Raw genomic sequence first — 27845 nt, forward strand, 5'->3', positions numbered from 1 at the left:
TTTTTTTTTACTATACATTCAGAAGTTTACACTGTGAGTAGCCTGGACTTAAATCAACAGACCGTGAACCCGGAAAATTCACATCTCAGCCCACAGCTGCCTGGGAAACACCAAGATAAGGAAGAAAAACAAACTTCTGTATCATTTCACCCAGCAAAAGATACGGCGTACACGGCTGAAGCTGCTCTTTATACCCAGCAGAAATGAGGGCCTTGGACTAACCAGAAACTGTAACATAATCAGAACACCCAAAGCAATAAAATTTAAAAAATAAAACAAAATAAAATAGTAGGACTCTCTACACTTTTTTTTTAAATTCTAAGAATGTCCACTTCTGCTTGTTTCCTTTGCCTAAGGCAGTTGTGTTCATCTGTCAGGAATGCAGAGGGGAGCTCCAAACTATTGTTACAAATAATCACCGTTAGAAAACAAATCAAGTGAGAAAATAACAGTGATCCTTAACGTCAGTGTCTAACCCGTAACCCCGACGCCCCCAGAAAAGGCTCGTTTGGTTTGTTTGTTTCAAATAAAGAATGAGTAGGTGTATTTTCGGGAACACACTATCCCCATGACGTCATCTGGGTACTGACAATGAACCTCAGGACAAGGAAGAGAACAAAGCAGAACTTTGGTGTTATGGCGCCACCCACTGGCTAGAAGCCCTTATAGCAGGTGTAAGACCCAGCCAAATAGATGGATTCTTGCAACAGCAAAGAATGAAACGCTGATTATTCTCATTCGTTAATGTACTGGGACCTTCCAGCAGAACAGAACCACCCATATCTCATTACCACAAAGAAATAGAGTGACTTAAATGTGTTCAAAAGGGTGAGCTTTATTAATTTCCAAACGCAAGTCTACAATCTCTGAAGGCATCGGACTCCAATCCTGCTGTCAAAACAAGGGACGTGTAAAAAGGCCACTTCAGCTCTGCAGCGGAAGACGCACACCTACACTTCATAACTAAGAAAGAAACGATAATATCCGCAAGGCATTTAAACGTTAACGAAACCTGCAGTGGGGTCAGCCCCATGTCCACCTTCCCCAGAAAGGAGGGAAAACAGAGCAAGGGAGGTGTCCCAAAAACTGGGCTGAGAAAACACAGTTTCTCAAGAAAGTCCTGAAAAGCAGGCCCTTGAGATAAACTGGTGAAAACACCTGTGTTTGAAGCGCCCCAGTACTCGCCTCGTCCGACCCAACACGTGTCCTCTCCCCTCCCCTCGCCGCGGGGCCCCCCCTGGTCTGCACACGGCTCCTGTTCCCTTCTGTAGACGCTCACACGCTCAACACCTTGTCACGGAAACACCTGAGGCTCACCTCTCCCGGACCTGCCTCCCCTTCAAGGCCCAGAACGGCACCTGAAGGCCGCACGGACCCCCCTCTGCAGTCCAGAGGGGCCTGCTGAGCACCGCCTGCTGAAAACCAGACGTTGGCACGTCTCAAGAGACACTCAAGGCTCCTCCACGTCACAGTCCGAGAGTCCACCCCCACAGCGGTCGGCACGGCCGGGGTCCCTGGGGCTCGATGTCGGTGACGACCCGGTCGGTGGCGGCAGCGGCAGCGAGGCCTCTGCCCGCTCACAGGCGGTAGATGGCGGCTAAGAAGATGAGGAGGAAGGTGAGGTTCCCGCAGGTGTACACCGCCAGCACCGCCTTCTTGAAAGCGTGGCCCTGAAAGAGAAGTGGACGTGCGTGACGGGAAGAAGCCGCCGTCCCCGGGGCTCGTGTCCATCAGCAAGATGACAAGGACTTACTTCTGCGTCCGCTATGGTGAACGGCTCGATGATCTGGATTCTGGTGTCGTCCAGTATTTCAACTGTCGAGGACAAGAGCACAAGTGTGTAAGGCCCATGGGCGCGCGGGCAAACGCACAGAAACAGCGGCCTGACCTGCAGTGTTCGCCGATCACATGCTCCCGGTCCAAGCTCCCAGACATTGCCAATTTCTGAATATTTCAGGTTCACCCGAACAGGGACAAGCACGTAAAACACACCCTCTCATCCTAGCCCAGGAGCACCCTGTCAAACTCCTAACAGCACGAGTTCTAAGCACAACTCAAGGACCCTCGAAAGCCCTTGCATTCCTGTCAGGAACCAAACCCAGCAGGACTAACCGGCTCCTAAATCCACAGCACAGACACTAGACAACGGAGAGGTTTGGTTCTTGGAAGGCCACCTTTACTTATACTTGGGGCGGGGGCGGAGGAGGCCAGGGCGGGGGCTGAAAAGGACACGTGGCCCAGGATGCAAGCAGGTTAAAAAGATCACGCATCCCCTGCACCTTCTCCACCCGCACGGCTCCAGGCACACTGCCCAGCCTGGGACTCGGGCCACCCAGACGGCCCCGGCAAAGCCAGGATATCCAGTCCGGCTCACTGATGAGCTAGCTGTACCCGATGTACCAAATACGAGGCAACGGAAGGGCCAGCCCACAGCACCTGCCCGCGGCTCTGCCCCGTGCCAACCCCCTCCACCTCAGGGTTCTCTCCCCCCCGCATTCAGGGTCCTCTGCACACGGCTCCAAGCCAGAGCGGCGCACATGGCAAAGCATTCACAGAGAAGCCCGCTCCCCCCCAAAGCCCAAAGTCTCTCCCTTACATTTCACTCATAATCTCTGATGTGAACAAATATAAAAAAGAAGAGCAGGAAACGCCCACGGTTTTGACCACTGACTGAGTAATCGCAACAGAAATGCTGAGCGAGCTACCGGGGAACAGTCGTGCGTCGGTACGGAGAAAGGAGTCACGTGGCACTGGTTTACGTGACAGCGCTTCCGCGTCACCTGCCCTTCCCAGCGGGTTACCTTTCCGAGAGAGTCGGTAGGCGTGTATCTCCAGGACGATCTCAGCCCCAACGTGCCAGGCCACGAACCCCAGCATCGTGTAGGTTTTCCAGGGGCCGGGGAGGCTCAGCCCTGGGAGGTCCATGCCCAGGAACATCGCTGCCACTGCGTGAACAGGAGGCCACACACACCGAAACGCCGTTGGCACCAGGAGAGGCGCCTGGGCGTCTACCTGTGCGCATTACGGCAAGTCGGACACAGTGGAAAGGGTTTACCAGGTGAATTAAGTGAATGTTGAAGACCAAATCTTTCATTTACTCTTTGTTTCCCAGTCTTACTGTCAGACTGGCGAGGGTCAGATGAGAAATGATGAGTACGCTGCACCAATTCTTCCAAATGCAGCAGCCGCACGTGGCAGGGAAGTCGGCCCGGAGGCAGGGAGACCAGCACGGCCCCCACCCCCACGGAGGGCGGTGCCCCCTGGCCATAAAGAGCCCCCGGGGATGGGTGTGTGGGGGCGGGTGCCAGCTCCGGCATGTGTTGCCTGAGGCATCAGACCGTGCTGGAACGTCACCCCTGACCCGTGCAGCCACCCTTCCCCGCAAGGCACTGTCCCACAGAGAGGCCCTGGGGACCGAGGGCCGGGACGCCCCCTCGGCTCCACTCACAAATGACCCGCAACTGGAGCTGCTTAAATATCTGGCTGCCAACATAGTGTATTCTGCTAAAAAAAAAAAAGTCTTCAAAGCAGAGTTTTAAAGTCAATTTGAAAATCTCACGCTTAAAACTGAAATGATGACTGAAACAGTTACCCCTAGAAAGAACGTTCTGGATTTCAATGTTTAAGGCTGGTTTCTCCTCGACAACCAACGACTCCCGTGGCTAAGGCATCCAAGCACCACGTACGCCGAAGGGCGACTGGCAGTCACACCCACAGACAGGCGGCGGCGCGGCTCCTTACCTGCTATGATTCGGGCAGCCGTTCCGATGCCCCAGTGAGTCCAGTTAAACAGGTGCCTTCTACCAAGACAAAGAAGCAGTCAGGGTCCTTGAAAGTGACGGAACCACAATTACTTCCCAAGAGAGTAGAAAACATCCTATTTCTCTTATTGCCCAGGAACTAGCTATCTGAAATGCATTTTAAAGCCTTGCAAGCTGCCCTGGCTGGTGTGGCTCAGTGGGTTGAGCACAGCCTGCAAACAGAAAGGTCACCTGTTCAGTTCCCAGTCAGGACACATGCCTGGTTTGCAGGCCAGGTCCCCAGTAGGGGGCGCACGAGAGGCAACCACACATTGATGTTTCTCTCCCTCTCTTTCTCCCTCCCTTCCCCTCTCTCTAAACATAAATAAATAAAATCTTTTAAAAATAATAATAAAGCCTTTCGAGTAGAGAGAACTTATCACTGAATTTCATAAAATGAGACATGCCTCCCCAGGAGAGGGAGGAGTCTGCCAACTCGTGACACCGAGGGAAGGGCAGGTCCACAGACAGGTGCGCCTACCTGGGGTCGTGCAGAGGGGGCCGGAAGCCTGCCAGCACGGGCTGCAGGACCGCCATGGTCATCACGGTGCAGCCCAGGTAGGGGTGACAACCTGCACGCTGCACGGGGGACATCGCGTCACGTGAATGAATGCTGTCAGGTTAAACCCCCAAGTTTAAAACAGTGTTCATGTGTGTGCAGTCTTAACGTGGTCTTAGACATTTGACAATGGTGACGACGATGATGACGACCATGACCACCCACACCGGTCACGGAGAGTCCGCGCCACACCAGGCACGCACACCGCGCACACGTCAGCACTCAGGCTCACTCGGACGCGTCCCCCTCGGTGATGGATGACCCGATGTTTTACCGACAGGGGAGCTGAGGCTCAGAGACACCAAGTGATGCCCCCAAGGTCACGCAGTGTGTACACTGTGGCGGAACCCATGCACAGAAGGCTGCCTGTCTCCCAGCGGGTGACAGATGACTGCCAACACCACTCAGGCCTACGCAGCCCACCTAGACTGGGGCGTGCCGAGAGCGACCACCAACATATTGTGATGATCTGCTTAGACCCCTGCGCACCTCCGAGCTCGAGGGCAAAAGCCGGAACTGAAATGTCGAATTTGGAGGGTACCAGGAGCACGGGCTCCGACTTGGGCACACGGCTCATTCTGGACAAGCCTCACCACATATTCAGTAAGTACGTTCTAAGCACCTGCTAAGCCCCAGGATCTGTCCCGGTGCTTAAGCCGCACAGTGGACAAGCACAGGACTTACACACTCGCGTGGGAGGCAGACAAAGGAAAACCCTAACAGACAAACCGTATGGAGTGACACACGGAAAAAACAGAGCAGGGCAGGGCGCTCTGGGAAGCCGTCTTGAGCAAAGACTCCAAGCAGCTGAGGGTGGAGGAGGGGTCACCGAGGCTCTGCACCTCTGCAAAGACCCCAGCAGAGGCCTGCCTGGCGGCCGGCCAGCACGGGAAAAAGGGATGATGAGTCCGGGCAGGGGGGTCGGGTTAAAAGTCACTGGGGGCCCAATCATGGAGGTTGTTGGACGGACTTGAGCTGGAACTTTGAATAAAACTGAGACATTAGAGAACCAGTCTGGGGCAGAGGCGTGTCAATACCTAATTTACGTTTTTTAAAAATCACGCTGCCGTCTTGACTGCGTGCACAAGGACTGGCTGGAGAAACCAGTGAAAGGTGCCCACTGCAAAACCCCGGGCAGCAGGGGGCGGTGCTGAGGCCCACAGAGCAGTGTCGGTGATGGGCAGCAGGGGGCGATGCTGAGGCCCACAGAGCAGTGTTGGTGATGGGCAGCAGGGGGCGGTGCTGAGGCCCACAGAGCAGTGTTGGTGATGGGCAGCAGGGGGCGATGCTGAGGCCCACAGAGCAGTGTCGGTGATGGGCAGCAGGGGGCGGTGCTGAGGCCCACAGAGCAGTGTCGGTGATGGGCAGCAGGGGGCGGTGCTGAGGCCCACAGAGCAGTGTCGGTGATGGGCAGCAGGGGGCGGTGCTGAGGCCCACAGAGCAGTGTCGGTGATGGGCAGTAGGGGGCGGTGCTGAGGCCCACAGAGCAGTGTCGGTGACGGGCAGACGCACAGGGCTGTAAACATAGGTCCAAAGGATCTCCGGGCGGCTCTGACACGGGGCGAGGGGCCGGAGTGCACAGAGAGCAGAGTGCAGGACGATTCCAAGGCTGCAGCCCAAGAAGGGAGCGCCCACAGCTAACGGGAGATGGAGGCGGGGGGCGGGGGGCAGGACGGGGAGGAAAGGTCAGGAGCCCCACCCTGGACACGCTGAGTCTGAGACGCCTTAGGCAGGTTCACGTCCCCAGGACGCGGCGGAACGTGTGAGTCTCCAGCCGGCCGTGCGGTCTAAACTGGAGACTCGGCCTCAGCTTCTTCATTTGTGACGTGGGATCACGGCCGCAGCCACCCCCTTCGAGGTTTTCAATGGAACAAGAACACTTGGCACAGCTGGTCCCTGATGGGGGTGCACCAAGGTCAGCTCGGTGGAAGTCACCGCGTTCGCTAGAGGAGACTGCCTGCGGCGTCCGTGCGCCCGAGACAGCGGCACAGGCACGCGGAACTCCCTCCGCTCCGCGGTCCGAAAACTCCCCACGGCCACCCAGGGCGGACGCAACATCTGATGCAGCCTCATTTAAACACATTTCGTCCCTAAGCAGTCTGCACTGACGCGCGCACTCCACCCCCACCCCTGACCCCCGACCCCCGACCCCAGCCGAGTGAGAGCGCCTGCGGACGATTCACAGAGGAGGAGGGGCGCTGCAGAAACGCCCTTCCGCCCATCCCCTGAGAGTAACACGGCCCTCCTTTGGCTCCTAGGTGGACTTAGGTGGAAAGCCTTCCGTGGTTTAAGCGGTGCTTACCCTGCTCCAGCCTCCCCGGTACACGAAGGGCAGGACGAAGGCGATGCCGGTGAGGACGCAGGTGGTGAGCATCAGCGCGCGGTGCACCTGCAAGGGGGGAGTGGCAGGGCGAGAGGACAGTTACCTGTGTCAGAGGGCGGAGCTGGCGTTGCCGTGGGGAGGAGATCATGGGAGAGACTCCCTGCAGGCACGCCTCTGATGGACCTCTGGCTGGTGTGGGGTCAGCTAAAAATCTGAGTACCCCACTGGACCTCAAAGACAGCCCTGAGCTCTGCCCTCCGTTTTCCCAAGCGTTTGCCAGGCTCCCCCCACCCCAGACGGCAGGGCGGGGCCTCTCCCACGTTGCGCACGCCCTTTCTTGCCTGCCAGCCCGGCGAACACTGTCTCAATAAGCAGCACTTTTTCTGCAGATGGACATGCATTCCAGCTCAGCACATCCTCACCGACCTCCCACTGTTCATCAAGTATCTATGCTCTGCCACCCGAGAAAGGTCAGGTTTGTTTTGCTCTGTCTTAAGGCTGCTGACTGGCCCTTGATCAGGTTACTACTGAGAGCTGGGCCCTCATCCCAAGCAAAGGGGCAACGTGAAAAGAAACGCATCTCGTTCCCAAGCCCACCCGCAGGCGGGACAGACGGCCTTGACTGGCGGGTCAGGGTGGTCAGAGGACACACCACTGCCAGGGGCTGGAGAGGGGACAGGGAGCACCCAGCATTTCTCCCGACTGCTCTCCCGCCTCCCTTCACCCTCTGTGCTCGGTGCCGCGGGACCCAGGAGTCAGGACCGCTCGGGTCCCGAAGTCCGTGTGACAAGGGACACACGGGCCCTGGCCCCTTCATAAAGCCGTGTCTGTTCTCATCTCTGTCAAGTGCCGTGTGTCCGTGCCCAATCGGTTAGGAAACCAAAGGGCAGAAGAGAAGAAACTGGGAGGACCCCAAAGCTACAACTGTACTGCAGGCAAAAAAGGGGGGAAGGAACCCACGGAACTCGTCTGTCTTCACGCTGGGACGCACAATAACACGGGAGCTGCATGAAGGCGCTTCCCCCGCCTACCTGAAACCAAGCTGCGTCGCCAAAGACGGGGTGTGACAACACAGGCTTGAAGAACCGGGCGACGATCACCCCGATGCTAACGGCAGCCACCCAGGCCACCAACATCAGGGCACCTGCAGGAGGGAAGAACACGGATGGCACCCGGAGCAACCGCGCCGCTCTGGACGACCAGGCCGGACGCGCAGGAAGGACGCACGACCCGCAAAGGACGTTCACTCAACACAAGCAGAACCTCGCACTCCCCGTACGGCACAGCGTCGCCATGCCCACGGGACGGCGAACCGCCCCCACGCCCGCGCTCCCACTGTGCGCGAGGCGCTGTCTCCAGGAGCTCTCCAGGCGGTCACCTCCTCCGCCCTGGCGACAGTCCTGTGAGGTGGACGCAGTGGTCCCTGCTCCGGGGCTGTGGGGGGGAAGCTAAGGCACAGGGGCTCTGGGGGCCGCCCAGGGTCACAGCCTGGGGACTCCACCCAGCCTGGCGGGGGCAGCGGGGCTCCTGACATCACGCTGATGCAGGCGCCTGGGACGCGTCCCACATTGCTCTCCAAAAAACAAACACTCACAAACAACCACAAAAAAAACAACACAAGTACCTTATTTCTGAATCCACTTACTTAGGACCAGGAGCAAATTAACAACACTAAAGTGTAAAGTTATTTCCAAGCTTAACTATGATAACATTCATTGAAACTACGAGAAGAGATGACACTGGAGATTATAAGTGAAATATACCAAATGAGGAGCGTTCCCCCCAAATACTAGTATTTTACAATCGTATAGTACACACTGCGTTATTCCCCTGCGTCTAAGCCCCATCTTTTCAGCAACAGGCGGGGCTACTTCTCAACTGGAGTCAGCGTCACCTGGAGCAGCAGACCCAGCAGGTCAGGGCCGTGTTCTCAGGCCGCCGCTCTCCCCCCCCATCTGGTCCCTGTGCCCAGGTGAGTGCCAGACACCGCAGCCCAGACCTAGCGTGTTGAGTGCCCTCAGGCGCTTGTACAGGGCTCACTCTTCAGTAACAAACCATGTCTTTGAAACCAAGCGACTGTTATCAAATCCAAATCACAAACAGCTCTCTTATTAGCATTTACTATAATAAGTGGAGGAATGAAGGTCTCGGAAAAGTTAAGTCCAGTAACCCACTGACATTCAGCTAGAAACAATCAGGACACTTCTCTGAAAGGGCAGGTGCCTTCAAGGCCCCACCGGTGATTGTGCTGTGCAGCCAGGGTTAAAACCACTGCATTAGCCCTGGTCTCCGCCTTTAACGAAAACGAGCAAACGTTCAGGGAAGCGCCGGCACCTGCAAGGGTCGGCGGCTGCACAGAGAAGACGCATGAACGTTTGCCGAATGACGCTCACCGCCCTTCCTGATCCCGCCGCGCTGACACGTCCCATAAACTTACCCACAGAATCGGACACGACCGTCCGGGGGCTTACTCACCGTGGGCCTTCAGAAGGAGCGGACAGTGGGACCCTCCCACGTCCTCCGGGTGGCCCGTCACATCGTACTTTTCGTACGTGATCAGGGGCTGCTGCGAATGCCTATAAATTTGACCTGAAATTATTTAAAAAAGGGGAAAAACGATGAGAACTACTTTGTCAGCAGAGGAAGAGTGGAGAGACGGCGCCACAGCATGGAAACAAAAGCGCTTACAATAATAAAAAAGAAATATCAACAGAGATGCTGTTCACGTACAAAAGCAACATAAATATAGATGTAAGGTCACGTGATCTCACTGAAAACAAAATTAAAGAAACACCAATAACTTAGCCGACCAAGACATGAATCAAAGTGAGGACGAGGAATGCAGAAATGATGGTGAAAGACCCACAGACGATGTTTAGTCAAAGTAATTACGGTTACTGTGATCACAAATCATTAAGAATATCAAGTATAATTCCGGAAAGAGAATACATTAAAAAAGTAATCTAGACTCCTAGAGGAAACTAACAGAAATTGGGCCCTGGAGAAAAACAAAAACATTTTGAGGCCAAGTTACTTGACATATGGTCAGTTTGGACTGGGTTTGATGAATAAGCCCAAATCCCAAAGGAACGTGATGTAAGCAATTTGAGAATAGATTATTATATTAGTATTTATTAGGTATACATTTAACTCCGTGAATGTGTAGAATTATTCCAGTTAGTTTGTATATGTGAGTGTGTATGTGTGTGAGTTCATTCATTCTGAGAATCTAACCCACCGAAATACTCACCTTTTACCCCAAGACACATGTACAAGAATGTTCACAGAAACTTTTTTATGCTAGCCCCGCACAATTGAAGCAAGCTAAATGGATATCACTAGCAGCATAAGTAAATAAATTATGGAACAAACATTATTTTTAGAATATAATGCAAGTGATGAAAACAATAAAAATAATTAAGAAATTTGATATAACACATATATATATATATATATGAGTGTTTGTCTCAAACATACATATTAGACCACAGATTACATGGTAATAATTTCCAAAAAGAAATATCTTTACAGAAAACAATTATATCATCTATCCAAAATGCAACAAAACTAAAAATTAACAACAAAAGGCTAGGAAAAATGGTCCACCTAGATATTGATAAAACTACTTTTCTAAAAAACTCTTGGGTTAAGAAGGAAATCAAAACTAAACCATGAGTCTTCTTAAAAATGAGTGACAACGAAGACACTTCATATCAAAACCCATGTGATGCAATCAGGGTCCTATTCACAAGCTTTATCATCCAAAAGCATTTCCTTAAAAAAAAAAAAAAAAGAAAAAAGGCTTAAAGCACTGACTGAAGTGGTCATTTAACTCAAGACACATTTAAACCAACAAAATGTAACCTAGGAAATCAAAAAGACTGATTAAAACTAAAGGTAGAAATTAACCAACTAATAAGTCTAAGTCTAAAAATCAGAAAAATCAAGTCTATACAAAGCCGATAAAATCAAGTGCGTTTTTGGCAGCTCTGGGCACACGATAAAAAGGAGTATCGCAAACAAGATTAGAAATGACATCACCACGGCCACCCCACATTTTCCTGGGAGCAGTGAACCACGCAGTGAAATGAGGAGGAACAAGAGAGCTGTTACCCTGGGATCCTCTGAACAAGACACGATGTCTACCAGGACAATCCAAGATAATCATCTAGAAAACTAGATGGCTACATTCAAGATACACGTTCAAAAATCTGTAACTCTCCTTTACGCCAACAAGTTTGGAAAACCTAAGCAAAATGCATTCACAATAGCTTTAGAAATCTATAAAATACCTAGGACCACAATATCAAAAAATGCATGAACCCTCCATGAAGACACAAGGAAAACCCGAGGATCTGAGTGCACGGAACACCCCAACGTGATTATTCCGGAACAGGGGGACCCACTGTTTACTGCAAAGCCCTTGATTATCCTCCGAGGTAATCTAAAACTTCATTGCAATTCCAGTCATACCCCCAGCAGGATTCTTAATGGAATTCGACAAATCGTTTCTGAAGTTCATCTCAAGAACAGTTACATAACAAAAGCAAGAATTCCTGAGTGAGAAGGCCGGGAGGCTATCAAAATCCCCAACCCATTATAAAGTGATGGTAATTCAACCAGTGCAGAAACGGAAAAATAGGCCAGTGAAAAGATAAGCCAGAAATAGTTGGGTTTACTGATAGGTTTTCAGCGTGAGACTGAAAGTTTTCGAAGCAGTGAGGACAGAAGTTAGGACACCTGACTGCTCGTTGGGCCAACGCTATCATCGTATCGTTATAAACTAACAGAGACAACTAGAGCTGAAGCAGAGAATGAGATGTTTCACATCGTCTGTGCCCAGAGAAGAGAGGAGAGGAGAGACGGCCAGGAGCTACAGAAGCGTCAAGAAAGACAAGGGAGACCACTGACAGTGACCAGAAAGCCACTGAAGAATCTCGTGGGAAGAAAGTGTATGCCACCCAGATTCACTCGCTGCGGAGCCGTGGACTGAGCACGAGCTGCCTCTTCACCGAGGCAGCACCCTGACCATGTCCGAGCTCCACTGGATGGCCCCGTGACAACGTGACCCTGCCGTCCACGGGAGGGGGGACGCGTGTTTGGTGCAAAGCTCTCCTGTAGGAGGTGACCCTCGGGACTCCTCAATGCCCGAAGCAGGGGCCACGTGATAACGGGGTCTCTACTCTGTCCGTTATTTAAACCGGGAGATTTCCCAGCTGTGAACCACTTCTTCACCCAAACAAGTCCTGTCTGCCCGTCGGCTCCGACACGCGGCCTGTCTCCGGGCTGCTTCCCACGCTGCGGGACGGTGAGGGCTGCCGTTAGTTAGAAAGGCCTTCTACGTGTCTCCATCTCCCTGGGGACAGCTCAGACCCGAGGAGAGGAAACCGACGTGGAACCAGTTACACCACAAGAGCCAACACCGCCTGCAAGGACCCCCAAGTCACGGCATCCAGCGCCCCTGCGGAGGATCCGCCTACACCCCTGCACCCGAGGCGGGCGGCCAGAGGTACACACGGCCCCTCGCTCCCTCGCAGCCCCAGCGCTGCTTGCTCAGCGCTGCTTGCCCGCCAGAAATCTCCCGTGTCGTACGTGTGTTGCCTTATCACACAGTTGACGCTACTTTCATCTCGGTTCTAAGGAAACAAAGCCTGGAGGTGGACCAAGGTCAAAATGGAAGGCAAAAATGGAAAAAGGTTCTGACAAATCTTGACCCACGAGTGTGCACATCTTAAAAACGAGCAATTACGGCAGTCTCTCCAAAGCCGGGGGTAAGGGGGTAGAAGAGGAAAACACCTTGAAAAGACGGTTTTTGCCAACAGACAGCACTCACCTTCCTCGGCGGCGCCAGAGGCCAGAAATATGTAGTAGCTGGCGTTCAGGTCAAATCTGTTCCCCACCCCGGGAAGGGTGACGTTCCGTCTGAACGAGCACTGCATGACGCCGTCCTCCAGCCTCCACGCCATGTCCTCCAGGGCGTCCTGCAAACACGCAGAGAGGGGGGGCCCTCAGCACTTCAGAGTCTGCTAAACACAAGACGCGATCGGCACCCCGCCCCGACCCATTCCCCTTCTCTCAGGTCCCGGGCGCGAGTTTCGTCCCCAGTGTCACTGTCCGCCCACTTCCTGCTGGAGGGGTGCGAGAAACACCGTCCCCTGGTGTCTTTGTCTTCACCCCGCTTGGCAAGAGTATGAGTTTTACTTTGTCGAAACCCCACAGTCCCCCTACCCAGGTGAGAAACGGAAAACTCCATCTGGCCGCTAACAATCCGGAACACTGCAGACACATTAGCAAACAGAACCCTAGTGGCCAAAACGCACCCTGTGGCCAGGGAGAGGTCCCGCCTGCCCGTGGGAGTCAACCCACAGGAGAGTGGCATGGGGAACGCGCCCTCTCATTAGGCAACGGCTACTGCTCACCCGGAGCTCGCTTGCTGGCCAACTGCCCTTGTGGAAAAGACACGTCCCGCCCTGGCTGGCATAGCTCAGTGGATTGAGCACGGGCTGCGAACCAAAGTGTCGCAGGTTCGATTCCCAGTCAGGGCACATGACTGGGTTGCAGGCCACGGCCCCCAGCAACCGCACATGGATGTTTCTCTCTCTCTCTATCTCTCTTTCTCCCTCCCTTCCCGCTCTAAAAATAAATAAATAAAATCTTTAAAAAATATATGGTTTATGAAAAAAAAAAAAGACATGTCTCTACCAGACAACGGCCGCCTGTGGCACAGACACTGGCGAGAGCCCCGTGAGACAACTGCCCAGGCCCTGGACCCGGCTCCACCGGACAGGCCCCACTTTGTCCCTGGCCAAGAAATTCTTGTGTCACTAACACCAACCTCTCCTTAAACATCTGCCTGCAAGCTGCCGGAAAGGGCGGACACTTTGAGTGTCTCAAAAAGCCCTGAATCACTTTCTGGACGATGCAATGAAAGAGAGTTAAGTGGCACCAGCAAGGAGTCACCTCTCCCTACAAGAGACACTTGTCCTGTGCTCCCTGAAGCACAGCAAAGGGGGCGAACTTGCAGCTACGAAGGACGAGTACGCCTAGCGATCTCAGGCACGGCGCGGCGACTGCGGCTGGGGAGGCTGCCCTGAGTACTGGGAATCTGGTCAGAGAGTAGGCCCCAGGTGCTCTCGCTACAAAAACACGGTGACCACAGGAGGAGATGGGGATGTTCATTCGCTTGAGTGCAGTAACTGTTTCGCTATGTATATGTATATTGAAACATCATGTTGCACACCTTAAATATAAATTTTGTATACAGGAATTATATATATATATTATATATGTATACACACATATATATGTATATAAAATAAAACAAAGTGCAGAGAAGTTTCTTCCCAGAGTACAAGGGAGGGCCCTGCAGCCGGGGGCTGCTCAGGCTCTGCCACTAACTTGGGTTCGAGGCCACCTGGCCCCACAGACACGTGCCACCGTTAGCCATGTGGCGAGCAGCGGGTGGGCCAGGCGGAGGCTCCTGGGAGCGGCACACCTACCCAGGACTCCAGCACGGGGTGGCTCCGCCCCTTCAGGCGGGAGGGCTGGACGCGCACGGTCTGCTCTTCCCGAACACACAGGTAAGCGTCGTCGTCCCCCTGGAAGACAGTTGCAGGTGGGAGAAGTTTACAGCAATTTCAACATTTTATTCTTTTGAAGGCCTTGATAAAGTCAAATTGTGTTTGGTATCTTTAAAACATCATTTACCCACAGTCTTCCATGATACTATCAATTCTAGAGAACTGGCTAATTTATGAATCAAAGTGATTTTGTTATCCTGGCTGGCATGGTTCAGTGGATCGAGCATGGGCCTGCGAACCAAAGGGTTGCCAGTTCAAACCCCAGTCAGGGCACATGCCTGAGCTGCTGGCCAGGTCCCCAGTAGGGGGTACGTGACAGGCAAACACATATTGATGTTTCCCTCTCTTTCTCCCCCCCTTCCCCTCTCTCTATAAATAAATAAATAAATAAATAAAATCTTAAAAAATTAAAAAATGATTTTGTTATATGAAAGCAATACAAATTCAGTATTAGTATCAGACTAAAATAGACATACAACACATTTATGCCCCCATAAACCTATCACCAATCGAACATGCTGTTAATGCTTTCATATACATTTGTCCAAATCTATTTATATTTATACCTATTTTTTCTCTCCAAATAAGAAAACACACAGTTTTGCTACCTTTTTCAATCTATCAGGAACATTGTTCTGGATATTTGTAAATAACTGCCTGTGCCTTACAAGTTTCATGAGTATAAGTGCATTGCATTATACTGGGTTTGGGGGGTAACCTTTAAGACGGAAGACAAACATTGCTTCGAAGGTGCGCAGTCCAGGGGTTCGGCACGACAGACCGAGGCCCAAAGGTCAGCGCTCAAGGGTAAGTTCTGTGCCAGGTCAGTTCCCATGCATCCTTCCATCCCGAATATTCCCTAGCTCCAAAAGCCGCATCTTCTTTAAACTGACTCCCCAAGGGTAGACCACATCTTCAAAAGGCATGGTATCCCTTTAAGGTGCAAAGGAATAACTTAAATTTTAAATTATTGTACATAGTTTGGGTTCTTTCTCCTATTCTAAATCATTCTCCATAAACTATCTAACAAGGCATTTTATGTGCTTTAGTCACTAAGCTCTTTAAACCAGATCCAAGAGCAGCCAGTTAAAATCAATGTCTCGATTCTAACGTGTTTTAATTGGATTTTTAAAAGTTCCACTTCGAGAACTCTCAAGTACATAACCTTAGCAAAGCAATTCTCCACTGTTGCGCATCTAATCTTCAGCTCAGAATCAGCGCAACTCAAGACAAGAAGTTTGGCGTCCTCGTGAATTACGCCAGGGTTTCAGAAACCAGGGCACGCAGACCAAATTCAACCCTGCGCCTGCTTTTGCACAAGCCACAGGCTGAGAACAGTGTTTACATTCCCCAATGCTTTTCTTTTCATTAAAGGAAGAATGATATCGTCTCGTGAAAGGTAAAACTAGATGAAATGCCAGTGTCCGAAAATAAAGTTTTATTGGAACACTACACGCCTATTAATTTACAGGCTGTCCGGCTGCTTCGGCACCACAACGGCAGAGTTGAGTCATGACAGCGGAGACCGTGTGGCTCGCAGACTTTATAATTAATCTCTGGACCGGTACAGAAAAAGCTTGCTGAGCTCCAGTTTAAACAAACAGTGTGTGTTTTCTAGGATGTCTATCATCAATGAACCATAAGAATTCTTTTATACATGCATCATAAATCAGTCTATACACACACAAAAAAAAGACACGGAGAAAGAGAGAGAATGAGAGAGAAGGAAGGATACAGTGGCAACTACAGATGAAGGGCTTGCTGGTGTTTGCTGCAGTATTCTCTCAACCTTCGTGCAATTTAAAACTCCTCAAAACAAAAAGTTGGGGTGGGTCAGAGGAAGAAGGACCTGAGAGGCGCATAGACAGGAGAAATCTAAGTCACCCGCCACCCAAACTTCCCTGGACGCCAGAGACGGTGCTGGCAGTGGCGAGTGACACAGTCTACAAGTTTCCCAGGACAGTGTCTGCACAGAAGCCATCGGTGAGAGCAGCTGTGTTTTTGTTATTGTCCGTCACCGAGAACTAGGGACGCAGAGGACATCGGAGAGGGCGAGAGTGTCCCACGTTCAGTGCGAGGGGAGGGGGTTTGGGGCGCCCAGGAACACACTCATCTAGACAGAGCAGCCGGACACCCCAGTCTGGAATGCAGAGAGGTCAGGCCTGGGAACATTGTAGAATCTGACTGTTGAGAAACTGTTCACAGAACGAGATGATACTGGGCATGGAAGGGAAGGGAACAGAAGATACAATAGTATGTTTACTTGATATTTTTTATTATTTTTTTAAAAAATATCTGAGATGACGAAGATGTATATTCTTTGAAAGTCAGTTAAAATTCAGATGTTAGCAAGTCATTACTAGCAAAACTATGAGAAATTATACTTGTCATCAATTTTAATGATGAGGTCTGCTATCAAAACAATTGCTGTTCGTTAATTTACAAGCCAATTTGAAAAAAAAGGTATAATTTAGGTTACTTAATCAATATTCATGACATATCTTCAGCATTTAAATTTACATCACATCCTGAGAAGACGCAGCAGGTCACAGACATATCCTAAAAATTTAAAAATAACCAAAAATAGAAATAACCACTGTAAAAATACTTCTGAGGACGATTTATTTAGGCTGACAGGTGTACAGATGATTGGAATCATTAAGTAGGACTGCTCTGGAAATCAACTGCACCTGTATAATTAAGTCTTCTTCCTAAATACTTCTGATGAGTACTATACCAGAAACATAAGTAAGATAAATACACCCTGAATTAGAGATAAACGCTTTTATGCCTACAACTTAGAACACAGCTAACTGGTCTACCCGTGGGCCCCTCATCACCACATAGGAAGCGACACCGGGTCTCGTCCCCCTGCTGGTAGACTGAACGCACTGCTGCAGCAAGCTGGGCGAGGAAGGGGCTGGAGGGTTTTTATCAGAGTGACTAGGGCACACACCTAGGTGAGGACAATGCCGCAGAAACGAACCCCGAGGGAACTGCACAGGTGTTCTCCAGGTACCACTGATAAACCTGTCAGACTCAACAGCACACCTTCCACACGGCCAGCTCCACCCCATGCACCGTCTCTCCTTGCGCTACAGCTCCCCCTCCCTCCCCCCATTTTATTTCGAACCCAGCCTCACCGCCCACCTGGTGCACCACACGTGGCCTTTTTTCCAGGCCACAGTTCTGCTGGCAGGTGCCACCGGGGAGTGTGGGACATATTTGAACAACGGCATCGTCACCTGAGCAAGTGCGATATTTCCCACAGAAGCGACTTTGAAAGGGAAAGAGTCACAGTTTCTCACGTGTTTTTAAAAAGCATGTGACGTGTGTCTGGTGGGTTTAAGTACATCGTTTGTTTCACGGAGGACGCTGAGTGCCTCCTGGAACTACGTCATGAAGCACAGAGGCCCGGTGCAGAGACGGCACTGTGCCCCCCGGCAGAAGTCACACCTGGCTCCCTGGAATACTCGCCGGCAGTGTGCAAAGAGCAGAGCGATCGGCAGGCACTTTGAGGGAGCACGTTAGTTCTCCGACCCCAGCATCGGAGAGCCCTGTTTTCTCTCCTGAAATGCGGTGGTGAGTGTAAAACCCCACGGGACGAAACCCCTCCAGAACGGACCCCGAGAGTCCCCTGACACGCAGGCCAGGGGCTTTCTCCACCTGAGTGCATCCCCCTCCCCCAGTGCCAGCTCTGAACAGGTCCTGGCCCCCTTGCTCTTGGTGGCTGTCCCACGGAAATCAGGATGCTGCAGCACCCACAGCACAAGGCTGCCACCGGCAGAAAACCGTGGGAGCCTGCAGCAGGGAGAGGGGCATCAGCCGCACACAGTGCCGCCTCCTGCGCTCAGACAAAGGTGCCGACCAGGACGGGTGCACGTGGTTCTGCCTGACACCCGGGCCAAAGTCCCTGCTTGGGAAACGCACCCGTGACCACCGGGATGAAGACCAGAGCTCAGCCCGTGGCTGCGGGGCGCCACGTGAGAAAACCACGAGGGGCTGGAAAGCATCACAGACGACTGGGGACTCCATGCAGAAAACTTTGTTTGTAACTAACTGCCTGCTTCAGTACAGAGACACAGACAGACAGAGACGGACAGAAGGACAAAGTGGCAAGCCCACTGGAAATAAAATGACCAGCTTTCCTGGGGACGGCCTGCTCTCTGACGCAGGCAATGGGCTGGCTATCGCAGGCACCGAACGCCCGAAGCTGCTGTGCTCAGCCTCTGTCCTCGGTGACTCTGCCCCGCCCTTCCCGTTCCCCCGGAGGTGCAGCCGTCTGACGCTGGAACAAACAGCTGACCCGCCACCGGCTGCAGCGACTCCAAGTTTAGCCCCGCGTGTGTAGGGGAGAGGTACGAACCATCCATCTGTCGTGAGAAAGCGCAAAGGACAGATAGCCTCTGCTGGGACCGCTCAGTTCCACGGCCACGGACTGGCCGTCTCGGGCGAAGGACAGGAAGATGCAGTCGCTCTCCTTCTCCGGGTCACAGGCCGCTGGGCTCCGGACACAGAACTTCTTGTTCCCACAGTCGGAGGCACTGAACTGGAAAGACGACAAGGGGGGAGTCTTCATTAACGAACAAGCAGTTCCCTTCTAACGACAGGTTTGATGGGACCCCTTCTCATAACGGGATTCCAGAGCGGGACCAGAAGACACAGGCCGGATTAGAACTGACCGGGGCAGCAGCGAGGTCGTGAACTTCCAAACTCAATTAATTTTAATTAAAATCTGGAAGGCCCAGTAGTTGGACTATAATTATGCACAAGTATTAAGGTGCCTTTAATGCACAAAATATTTCCCTTTAATTATGTTCCCAAGCAAAGCTTCTGGTAAATTCTGAGACACTTGTTCTTAGGGAATATTAAAGTCCACATTGGCACTCTTGCCGAGAGGGCACCCTCTAGTTTTCAGAGGCGGAATTTTAAAAAGCAACCAAGCAAAACCTTTGCAAGATTTTATATTTAGATCTTGGACCCTGCTTCTAGAATTCAACTTGAATTTGATATTAAAATAATGTGAGAGAAAAGGGACCAACCGACCTCTGTAACTCCTATATTGGTCCCCACTCCAAACAGGAATAGCAACTTAGTGGGAAGAAACAAGAACCATCTACAGAGGCTTGGTTTAGGGCCTCTCGGTCCGGCAGGGAAGAGGAGAACAAAAACGCTGGTTCTGCAATCTGACAGAGCGAACGCACAGGCGTCTTGCTGCAATGCACCGTGAAACAGCACATGTCGGTAGACAGCCAAACATTCCTTCATGCAACCAGAGTTTACAGGAACCATATAGAACACACTCATTTCTTCTTCTATTCCACCTGTACCTCTGGCCACCAAACATCGGGGGTGGGGGGGCTTTCCCCACAGTAAGCGCCTCTGCAGGTCTCTGTGGGTGTCCTGCAGTTCAGTTCCATTTGGACAGTATCAGCCTGAAGTTAGCGTCAGACCCGCAGGTGACGGGCTGGTCCCACACAAGTCTGCCCCACTCCAGGGGCCGGTCCCAAGTCCCGAGCTGCCCCCTGTGCTTCGGACCGGTCAGCCACAAATCGGAGGTTCCTGCGACCCCCCTCCCTGGTGTGACAATGTACTAAGATGGCTCACAGACGTCAGGCAAAAGGGCTGACTCACTAGACCACAGTTTGCTGTGAAAGCACACAACTCCGGGACCAGTTGGGTGGAAGCAGTTCAGAGGGCAAAGCGTGTGGGAGGGGCACCGAACGCCAGGCCTGCTCAGGCCCCGCCCTGCCCTCACCTCCTGGGGTTAGTTCAGTGGCCCAGGAGGGTCGCTCTGAAACCCGTACCGTCTGGATTTTTACGGAGGTTTTATCCCGTGGGCATGACGGATTGTAACTCAACATTCAGCCCCTCTCACCTGTCCGGGGAGCAGTGGTTGGGACTGAGAGTCCCAAGCTTCTATTTCTCGCTTGGTCTTTCTGGTGACCAGCCCCGCTCAGGCACCACCTGGAGTCCCCTCGTTAGAACAAAGCACGTTCCCATCACCCGGAAATCCCAGGGGACACAGGCGCTCCGAGTCCCACACTCCGGTCACTCCGCGATGCAAGGGGCTAGGAGCTCTGTGCGGGAGCTAGGGCCACAGGTGAGCAGGACCGAGGGCAGAGGCCAATACCTGTGCACACTTCCTGTTATCTCCCAGAAGCCCACTGAGACCCCGGAACAGGGCAGAGAATGAGCCGCTAGCAACCAGGGAGCTGGGACCGGAGCCCCAGCTCCATCCATCACACCTGCACCTTTAGCCCTGCAGCAGGGGCTGGACTGGACAGGACAGACCTGTGGGCTCCTCCTGCCCCACAGGCGCCCTCACCTCATCCTGTGGCTCCGAGTGACACCCCCCCCCACACTGAGAGACAGGACACTCGGCACAGAGATACAACAGAAGCTCCCAGAGCGGACGGCTTGTATGTGAGCACGTGGGAAAATCACAGTCTGGTCCGCAGACTCCCGCGAGGGCGCTCGGGCCCAGGCTGACCGCTCCTTCCCCTAACGCAGCTCTTAGACAACTCAACATGAAGACTAAACAAACGAAGAAGTCGTGCGAAGGACAGATCGAAGTGCGTGGTCAAACAAAAGTACGACGTTCATGATAACACAATCGCATCTAACTCTCGTCTGCTGTAAAGTGCGGAAGAAGAGGAAAACAGAAAGGCGTGACAGAGAAGTGCGAGTGTTTCACTTGGCCTTCCCAAAGGGACAGGGACTTAGGACAAGATAAGGGAAAGAGAAGGAAAAAGGAGCCAATGTTTATTGAATACCCACTTAGTGCAGAGAGGTTAGAAACCTTCTATTCCACTGCATTGTTCAGTTCTCACGGTGATGCTAGCTAAGTTAGGTGTCATTCTCGTTTCACAGGCGAAGAAGCTGAGACTTGGAGAATTAGTCATTTGCCCTGAGCCACACACAGAGCAGACGGGTCAGGGCTCAGGCCCACGTTCGTGCTCTTGGCCGTGAAAACCTCCCTGGAGGCAGCAAGCCCAGTGTATCAGGACTGCCTTCGATAAAACCTTTCTTTTTTTATTTCTTTTTTTAAATATTAAAGATTTTATTTATTTATTTTTAGAGAGGGAAGGGAGGGAGAAAGAGAGAGAGAGAGAGAAACATCAATGTGCAGTTGCTGGGGGCCGTGGCCTGCAACCCAGGCATGTGCCCTGACTGGGAATCGAACCTGCGACACTTTGGTTTGCAGCCCGCACTCAATCCACTGAGCTACGCCAGCCAGGGCTTAAACCCTTTTGTTTCTAATGTTCATCCCCCTTTGCAGGATCTGCTTCCTGGACCCTGACTCCTCTGACCCAGGGGCCCACCACGTGCAGTGCCCGCTGACCAGCCAGCAGGGGTCCCCGCGCTCCAGCCCGGAGAGTTCCTCGGGACTCACGGGCCTTCCTGAACCAAGACCGTGCTCCAAATCTTGCCTGAGAGTAGCTTAAGCTTCAAGCTCCCTCTCCATGTTTGATATTCAGTGGGAGAGAGAGAGAGAGGGAGCAGGAGGGAGGGAATTCTGGCTGCACTTCACCAGATTCATTTTCACAGGAAAACACGCCCACCACTGGGAGAGACAGGGCGTCAATGCCACAACCATGGCGTGCACGTGCAGGGTCCTGCACCCCCTCTACCCTGACCTGCAAGTCCCCAGGTGGCAGTGACGGCTCCTTCAGAGTTCCCACGGAGAACCCGAAAGGCCGCCGCCCCGCCCCGCACAGGTGGGCCCGCTACGGCTGGCACGCACTTCGCCGAGCCTAGAACACGATTTCCGGGGAGGCGCCTACCCCAGGCTGCACCCAGAGAAACCGTCAAGGCTACTTACTCGTTTGGTTAAGTGGGAGACGGGAGGAAAGGTGGACAAAGGTGCTGCCGTAGGTTCAGGTGTTGAGAAGGGAGGTGCGTTTGGCTGGGAAATCACAGGACTGGGAATCTTCACCCAGTAGGTTTTGTACTTCTGCACAACCGTGGCTCTGAAATGCAGTACCAGGGAGGTCAGACGGAGCCCCGGTCGGGGCCCGCCACAGTGGAAGCGAAACTTCGAAGGGGAAAAAAGGAATGAAATAGGGACACACGACCTAGGAGTGTAGCTTAACAAACCCCTGGTGACTCCCTCCCCTCCCCCCTCTCCCTCCCCCCTCTCCCTCCCCCCTCCTCTCTCCTCCTCTTTTCTCCGTCTAGTTTCGAGGGCATGCTCCCGACACCAGACCCAAAGACTGAACCTCACGGATTCCCCCCTACGTGTGAAGCCTACGGCTCACGCTTCTCGCCATGCTCTGTTCAGAGGGCAGGGGTGGCAGGCCACCAGAGCAAGAAGCTACACAGAGGCTGCAGAAGCCACCGTCAGCTGTGACTGGGTGACACCCCTTCTCCGCAGGTCACACGACCCACAGGGGCACAGCCGAGTTACCAAGTGCTGGGACCTCGTACACAAAGCGGAGCAGGAAATGGAACTGTGTTGAGAGGGCAACGGCACGGCAGCGCTCGGGAGCCATTCATCCTGGGACAGGACTGCGTTCCGTTAGGGTTAAGGGACAAGTGCCTCACAATCTAATCTGCAATGTATGACGCTGCACAAAAGTCACCCGGGTTTCAGGACCGTTTTCCTTTTCTTCATATTCTCATACCAAGGCGGGAGCAAATCAATACAAGTTGTAGCCCAGCTCCCTACAGACTCAAGGATTATCACGGTGGCTCCTATGTGACAGCAAGACGGTGCTTCCTTTGCCCAATTGAAGGGCCCCCTAGGAGGGGCCTGTGCCAGGTGCTGGGGGCGCACGGGTGGAAACACAGAACGAGCAGGACCCCTGCTCACACCTCGGAGGGGCCGCTGGAGCCACACCGACCCTCTCCCACCCAGGAGAGTGTCCAGCAGGTACGAAAACACAACTCAGCCCCTTATCGCGTCAGCCATCCCAGCTCCAAAGCTTCTGACTCCGCCTCCCACTCACAGAAACTGGATGTGGTTCGGGGCGCCCTGGGGAGCATTCCACCGGACTTTAATCTCTGTCTTCTTGTGTGCATTTGTGTGGCTCACTGCCGACCCCTGAAACGGGATGGAAAAGGACCACCAGTCAGTCACGTGATAGCTCAGCAGGGCTGGAACCACCACCGTCTGGTGCAGGATTTACTTCTGCACGACCTTGACCTGCTGGCAAAGGCCGTTCTGTTTAGAAGGGGGACTCACCTACTCCTGCCGACCGGTTACGACCAGCTTAGCAGCGGGCCCTGGCACTAGATCCGAGTCAGCAGAAATTCAAGAGCTGGAGAGAGTTATGAGTGCTGGGCGCGTTCATGCTCTGTAGACCTCCCTGCTGTTTCGTTTATGCTACAAAGTTATGTTCCTTCCATCGATACACACAAATAGTGCACAGGAGAGCCGTCAGGAGAAAAAGTCCTTGCCTCCAAAGACGCAGTAATTCTATTTCCATAATCGCTTCCTCTTGAGCAACCTCATCTCCCGCGTTCATCCCCCTGGCCGCTTCCTACTCCTTCTGTGTGGCCCAGCTTTGGGGTCCCCTCCTCCAGGAAGCTCGCCTTCCATCCCCTCGGGTGCGTGTGAGGCACCCCAGCCCGCTTCCCGTCCTGCGGGTGCTTCTAATGAAGGCACCGCACTGCTCTCTCAGGTGTCGCCCCCTGTCCGTGCCCCACCTGTGTGCCACAGGTCACACGCCCACCTGCCTCACTTACGTGAAAGGCTAGGAGCTCTTCACGACACACGAGAAAGTCTGGTGCATCACCCCATCCCTTGCAGCCAGGACCGTTTCTGGCATAATAAATGTTTAGGACACGAATGAAGGACAAAAACGATAGATTTCTGTCCCTCTGTAGAACTCGGCCACCAACACTGAAACACCCTTCAAAAATCAGTTTCCGAAGGGTCAGCGTTATATAAAATACGGAGAGCTACACACTCGATATTTCGAGCTAGAGCCCTGCCTTTCTCAGGCGCCGGGGTGCGCAAACGCGTTGCCCGCAGTGGCAGGCGAGGCTGGCCCGCTGCAAACCCGCTTAGGCGTCCGCAGCGCGTGGGCGGGGTCGCCGTCTACCGGGCAAACGCCACCCCGTCGCCTAGAGACCCGTGGACACCGACAGAGGTCAGTCTCACGCCGAGCACCCACCTCTCTGTCTTCACAGGTCAGGAGCTGGGACGCGTCGCTGTCAATCAAAGTGAAGGAGCCAATCGGAGAGCCGCTCAAATGCTCGGCGTCCCGCGCCTCCAGGAGAAAGCCTTTGAACTCCGGCCCGGACAGCGTCACTGAGGCACGGACGACAGGGCGGGGTGAGCGGTCAGGGGGTGTTCCCGAAGCGGAGGCGCGCGCGAGTCAGAACCGGGAGTTCCAGCCCAGAGCTGCCCCGGACAGAACGCAGCAGAAAGCGTGCTCTACGCAGTGGTCTGAGCCAGGTTCCACCCGGGACTCGGCTCCGGGGGACGTCACAGCCGGTCCGCTGGGGACCCGAGGCGGCAGGCGGCCGTCAGGGGCTGGCCCCTGAGGCCAGAGCAGCTTGGAAAGGGCTGGGTGAAAGTATCTGTTTCTTTGCTGCCGATCCTCAGGCCTTTACCAGCCGGACCCGGCAGGGCGAACCTCTAAGGGGCATCGTGTATGTACCACAAAGTGCACCCTGCGTGTGCTCCTTGGGTCAGACGGTACCTACGAAGCCTGCAGCTCTGGGACTGCAGGAAATGGAGTTTTCAAAACACTATTTTACAGACACACCGTTCACCGCCAGCCTGCATTCTGCCGAAAGAATGGGGATGACAGAGGAGATTACACCAGGGGAAGAAAGATAAGAGTCCCACAAAAAGGGAGGAAAACAGGAAGATAAGGGCTTGTTATAGCTCACACCACGTAAAGGAAACTTTACTTTCTTTCCTATTGAGTCGAAAGTATTGTTAATAAACACATTTTAACACCTGTCCCGGATCGGGAGTGGGTGAACTTCTGACGGAATACGGTGAGTCGTCGGCGGTGACTCCACGCAAAAACGGTGGGTGCGAGGCTGACACCGGGCATCTGATGGAACAGGGGACTGGGGGGGGGGGGGGGGGGGCTGGGGGGCACCATGCAATGCCAGCAGCAGTGAAAATTCAACTCCCGGGGAAAGACTGAAATGGAAAACAGCAGCTGGGAGCCCAGCCGGTACCTTTGAGGTGGTCCCCCGGCGAGAACGTGGCCTGGCTCACGGCCACGCTGTGCACAGGATCGGGGTGCGGGGTGTGGTCGTGCCGAGGAACCATGTTGTGGCAGGACTCGGTGACTTTTCCATTGGGGTAAGGAGCCACAACGGCGACGAGCAGCAGGAGGGCGGCGGTGCCAACCGCGAGTCCCGGCACGGCCATCTCCGGGAGGAGAGGGAGAGCGTGTGAGGGTCAGGTGGCACTGAAACAGGACAGGTAGCCACCTTCGTGCCACCGGGCAGCAGCTCTGGAGAGCCACCACCGGCTTCCAGCAGCCGGCGAACCAGGTGCTCCCACAGGTGTCACGAAAGGCACACGCCGGGTGAAGTCTGGCCCGGGTTCGGGGCTCTGCTCTCTCCCCGCAGCCCGCTGTGGGCCTTCACGCACGTCTGCTGAAAGCCTCCACCTCCTCTACAGGGACCATCTTTTTCATGTTACTTGTGTAATCCTCACTTGAGGATTTTTTCTATTATTATCACTCACTTCGGAGAGAGAGAGGAAGCAGTTGCGAGAACGAGAGAAGAACAGCCACGTGAGAGAGAAGCACCCATCAGCTGCCTCCGAGACGTGCCCCCAACCTGGACCGCACCGGAGACCCCTTGCCGCGTGGGGGCGACGCTGCAACCCATTGAGCCGCCCGGCCAGGGCGTGTCCCGGTTTTGTTGCACAACCCGTGACCTGCCTTTTGGCAGATCCCTGGAGGCGGCGAATGCACCCCACTTGGATGCCGTTTCGCAACAGCGGGCAGACCACACTGGGAACAGCGCCGGTGGGGCTTGTCCGGGCTCATCCCTTGAAGCAACACCACCCCCGAAACGTCTGGCTCAGGGTCGTGGGCAAACCACGGGCCGATTTCAGTCTCCGGTCCCCGCACCGTCTGAGTGCAGGTCGCCACCTCCTCTCCCCCCCCTTTTTTTTTAATTCAGAGGAAAAAGAAAATGTCTGAACAGAATCCTGTAGCTTCGCAGGGAAATGCTCCTGATAAACTCATTTACAAACTGAAAAATCCCTGTTGCCCCCAGGGCAGCACGCTAAAAAACGAAGGGCGGGGGCTCTGGGGAAATCTAAAGGCACACCAGGGGCGGGGGTGGGTGGAAGCTAAAAGTTCTACCTTGAAAGACACTTTGAAAACCAAGTAAGCCTCCAAGTAACCTTCCTACAAGTAATTATGTCGTTCTGTGTAAATATAAAGGAGGGTTCCTATAGTTTGAATTAAAAAAAAAAAAAAACAACCACAGCCATGCCTCCATAAAGTCACTGCTCCTCGAGATCCCCAGGCGGCTCTCCTGGGGATCGCCCTCTCGCTGGGGCTACAGCTCCTCAGCCAAAGTCACAGGGACGAGTTCTGGCCGCACTCCCTACAGAGCGTGGGTGAGCGCCCTACAGGCTGCGAAGCGCGGTCTGCTAATCCGGCCAGCGAGGCCCGTGTCGCCGACGGCCCTCCCCCCGCCGTCAGCCCCCTGCTGTCACTGAGCTAGATCCAATTTTTAAACGCTTTGCTTTGCAAACAGCTCTGACAAGAGAACTGAAAGAAACGCTTACCTTGAGAAGCAAGACAGCCGGCTAGCTTCCGGTTCTGTGACAACGTGTATCACATTTCAGCAGCTGGGGTGGAGCCCGCTTATCCCGCCACCGCCAGAGGGAACTTCTCCCACACCGAGAAGCAGCCGGACTCGATTTGCAAGGCCAGGACTGGGTGCTGTTTTAAAGCTCCAGTTCTGAGAACTGAGTGTTCTGTTTTACGCAAGTGAGCGATTTTTGGCAACTGGTAGTTTGTTTTTTTTCTGAGAAAATGGTGTTTTTGCCTTTCACTACGAAAGCATTTGAAAATATGCTCTAGAATGCTAAGACACACAAAAGAACCTACTTGCCACTAGGTAGGGTGGCCCGACTTAGCAAATTCAAGTCCAAGGTACCTGATGAAACTTGAATTGGTGCAGACTTATCCTAAAAACCGACTTCAATGTACCCTGGGCGTCCTGGGTACATTTTATCTGGCAACTCCCTGTAGGAAGTCAGACTAAATACAATAGCAAACCATTTTAATGAACTACAGAAGACCTAAGGGGATCGGACTGCATAGAACTGAAACTTTTGAAAGCATGAATATTGGCGCAGAGCTCAAGAATTCTTTTATTTTGGAAACTTTATGCTGAAATAGAGGCATTTCATTTCTTTTTAAGCCTTTAATCTTGATTTTCCACAAGATTCTTTTGTAAAAATAAAATAAAATGAAAGGGCAGTGTACCTGCAGATACTGAACTCGGCCTCAGACGGTGACTACCGCGGTCAGCCTGCGGAGTGGGCCCCCGGCCCACAACCTGCAGTAGCCAATTCTCTCAACCACTCTTCTCTCTCTCTCTCTCTTTTTTTTAGTGTATTTTATTGAGGAGATAAGGGAGGT

General features: G+C 53.1%; 1 protein-coding gene across 2 annotated transcripts; it reads right to left on the reverse strand.

Moving 5' to 3' along the window:
• Nucleotides 1-1461: 1461 nt before the first annotated feature.
• On the reverse strand, nt 1462-27163 carry FRRS1 (ferric chelate reductase 1). Of its 2 annotated transcripts, XM_036015093.1 has the most exons (16): nt 26984-27163; nt 25408-25603; nt 24384-24520; nt 23214-23308; nt 22088-22235; nt 18629-18811; nt 14182-14280; nt 12516-12663; nt 9158-9271; nt 7714-7826; nt 6662-6748; nt 4282-4379; nt 3742-3800; nt 2802-2945; nt 1754-1815; nt 1578-1670 (listed from the first exon to the last, which is right to left on the reverse strand). In XM_036015093.1, the coding sequence occupies exons 2-16, from the start codon at nt 25601-25603 to the stop codon at nt 1578-1580; spliced, it is 1776 nt and encodes a 591-aa protein (XP_035870986.1). In that variant the 5' UTR covers nt 26984-27163. The 2 variants fall into 2 exon arrangements, with proteins under 2 accessions (XP_028358992.1, XP_035870986.1); XM_028503191.2 differs by lacking the exon at nt 26984-27163 and having other exon boundaries at nt 1462-1670.
• Between the last annotated feature and the right edge of the window lie 682 nt (nt 27164-27845).

Source organism: Phyllostomus discolor, chromosome 14, assembly GCF_004126475.2.
Source record: "Phyllostomus discolor isolate MPI-MPIP mPhyDis1 chromosome 14, mPhyDis1.pri.v3, whole genome shotgun sequence".
NCBI lineage: Eukaryota > Metazoa > Chordata > Mammalia > Chiroptera > Phyllostomidae > Phyllostomus > Phyllostomus discolor.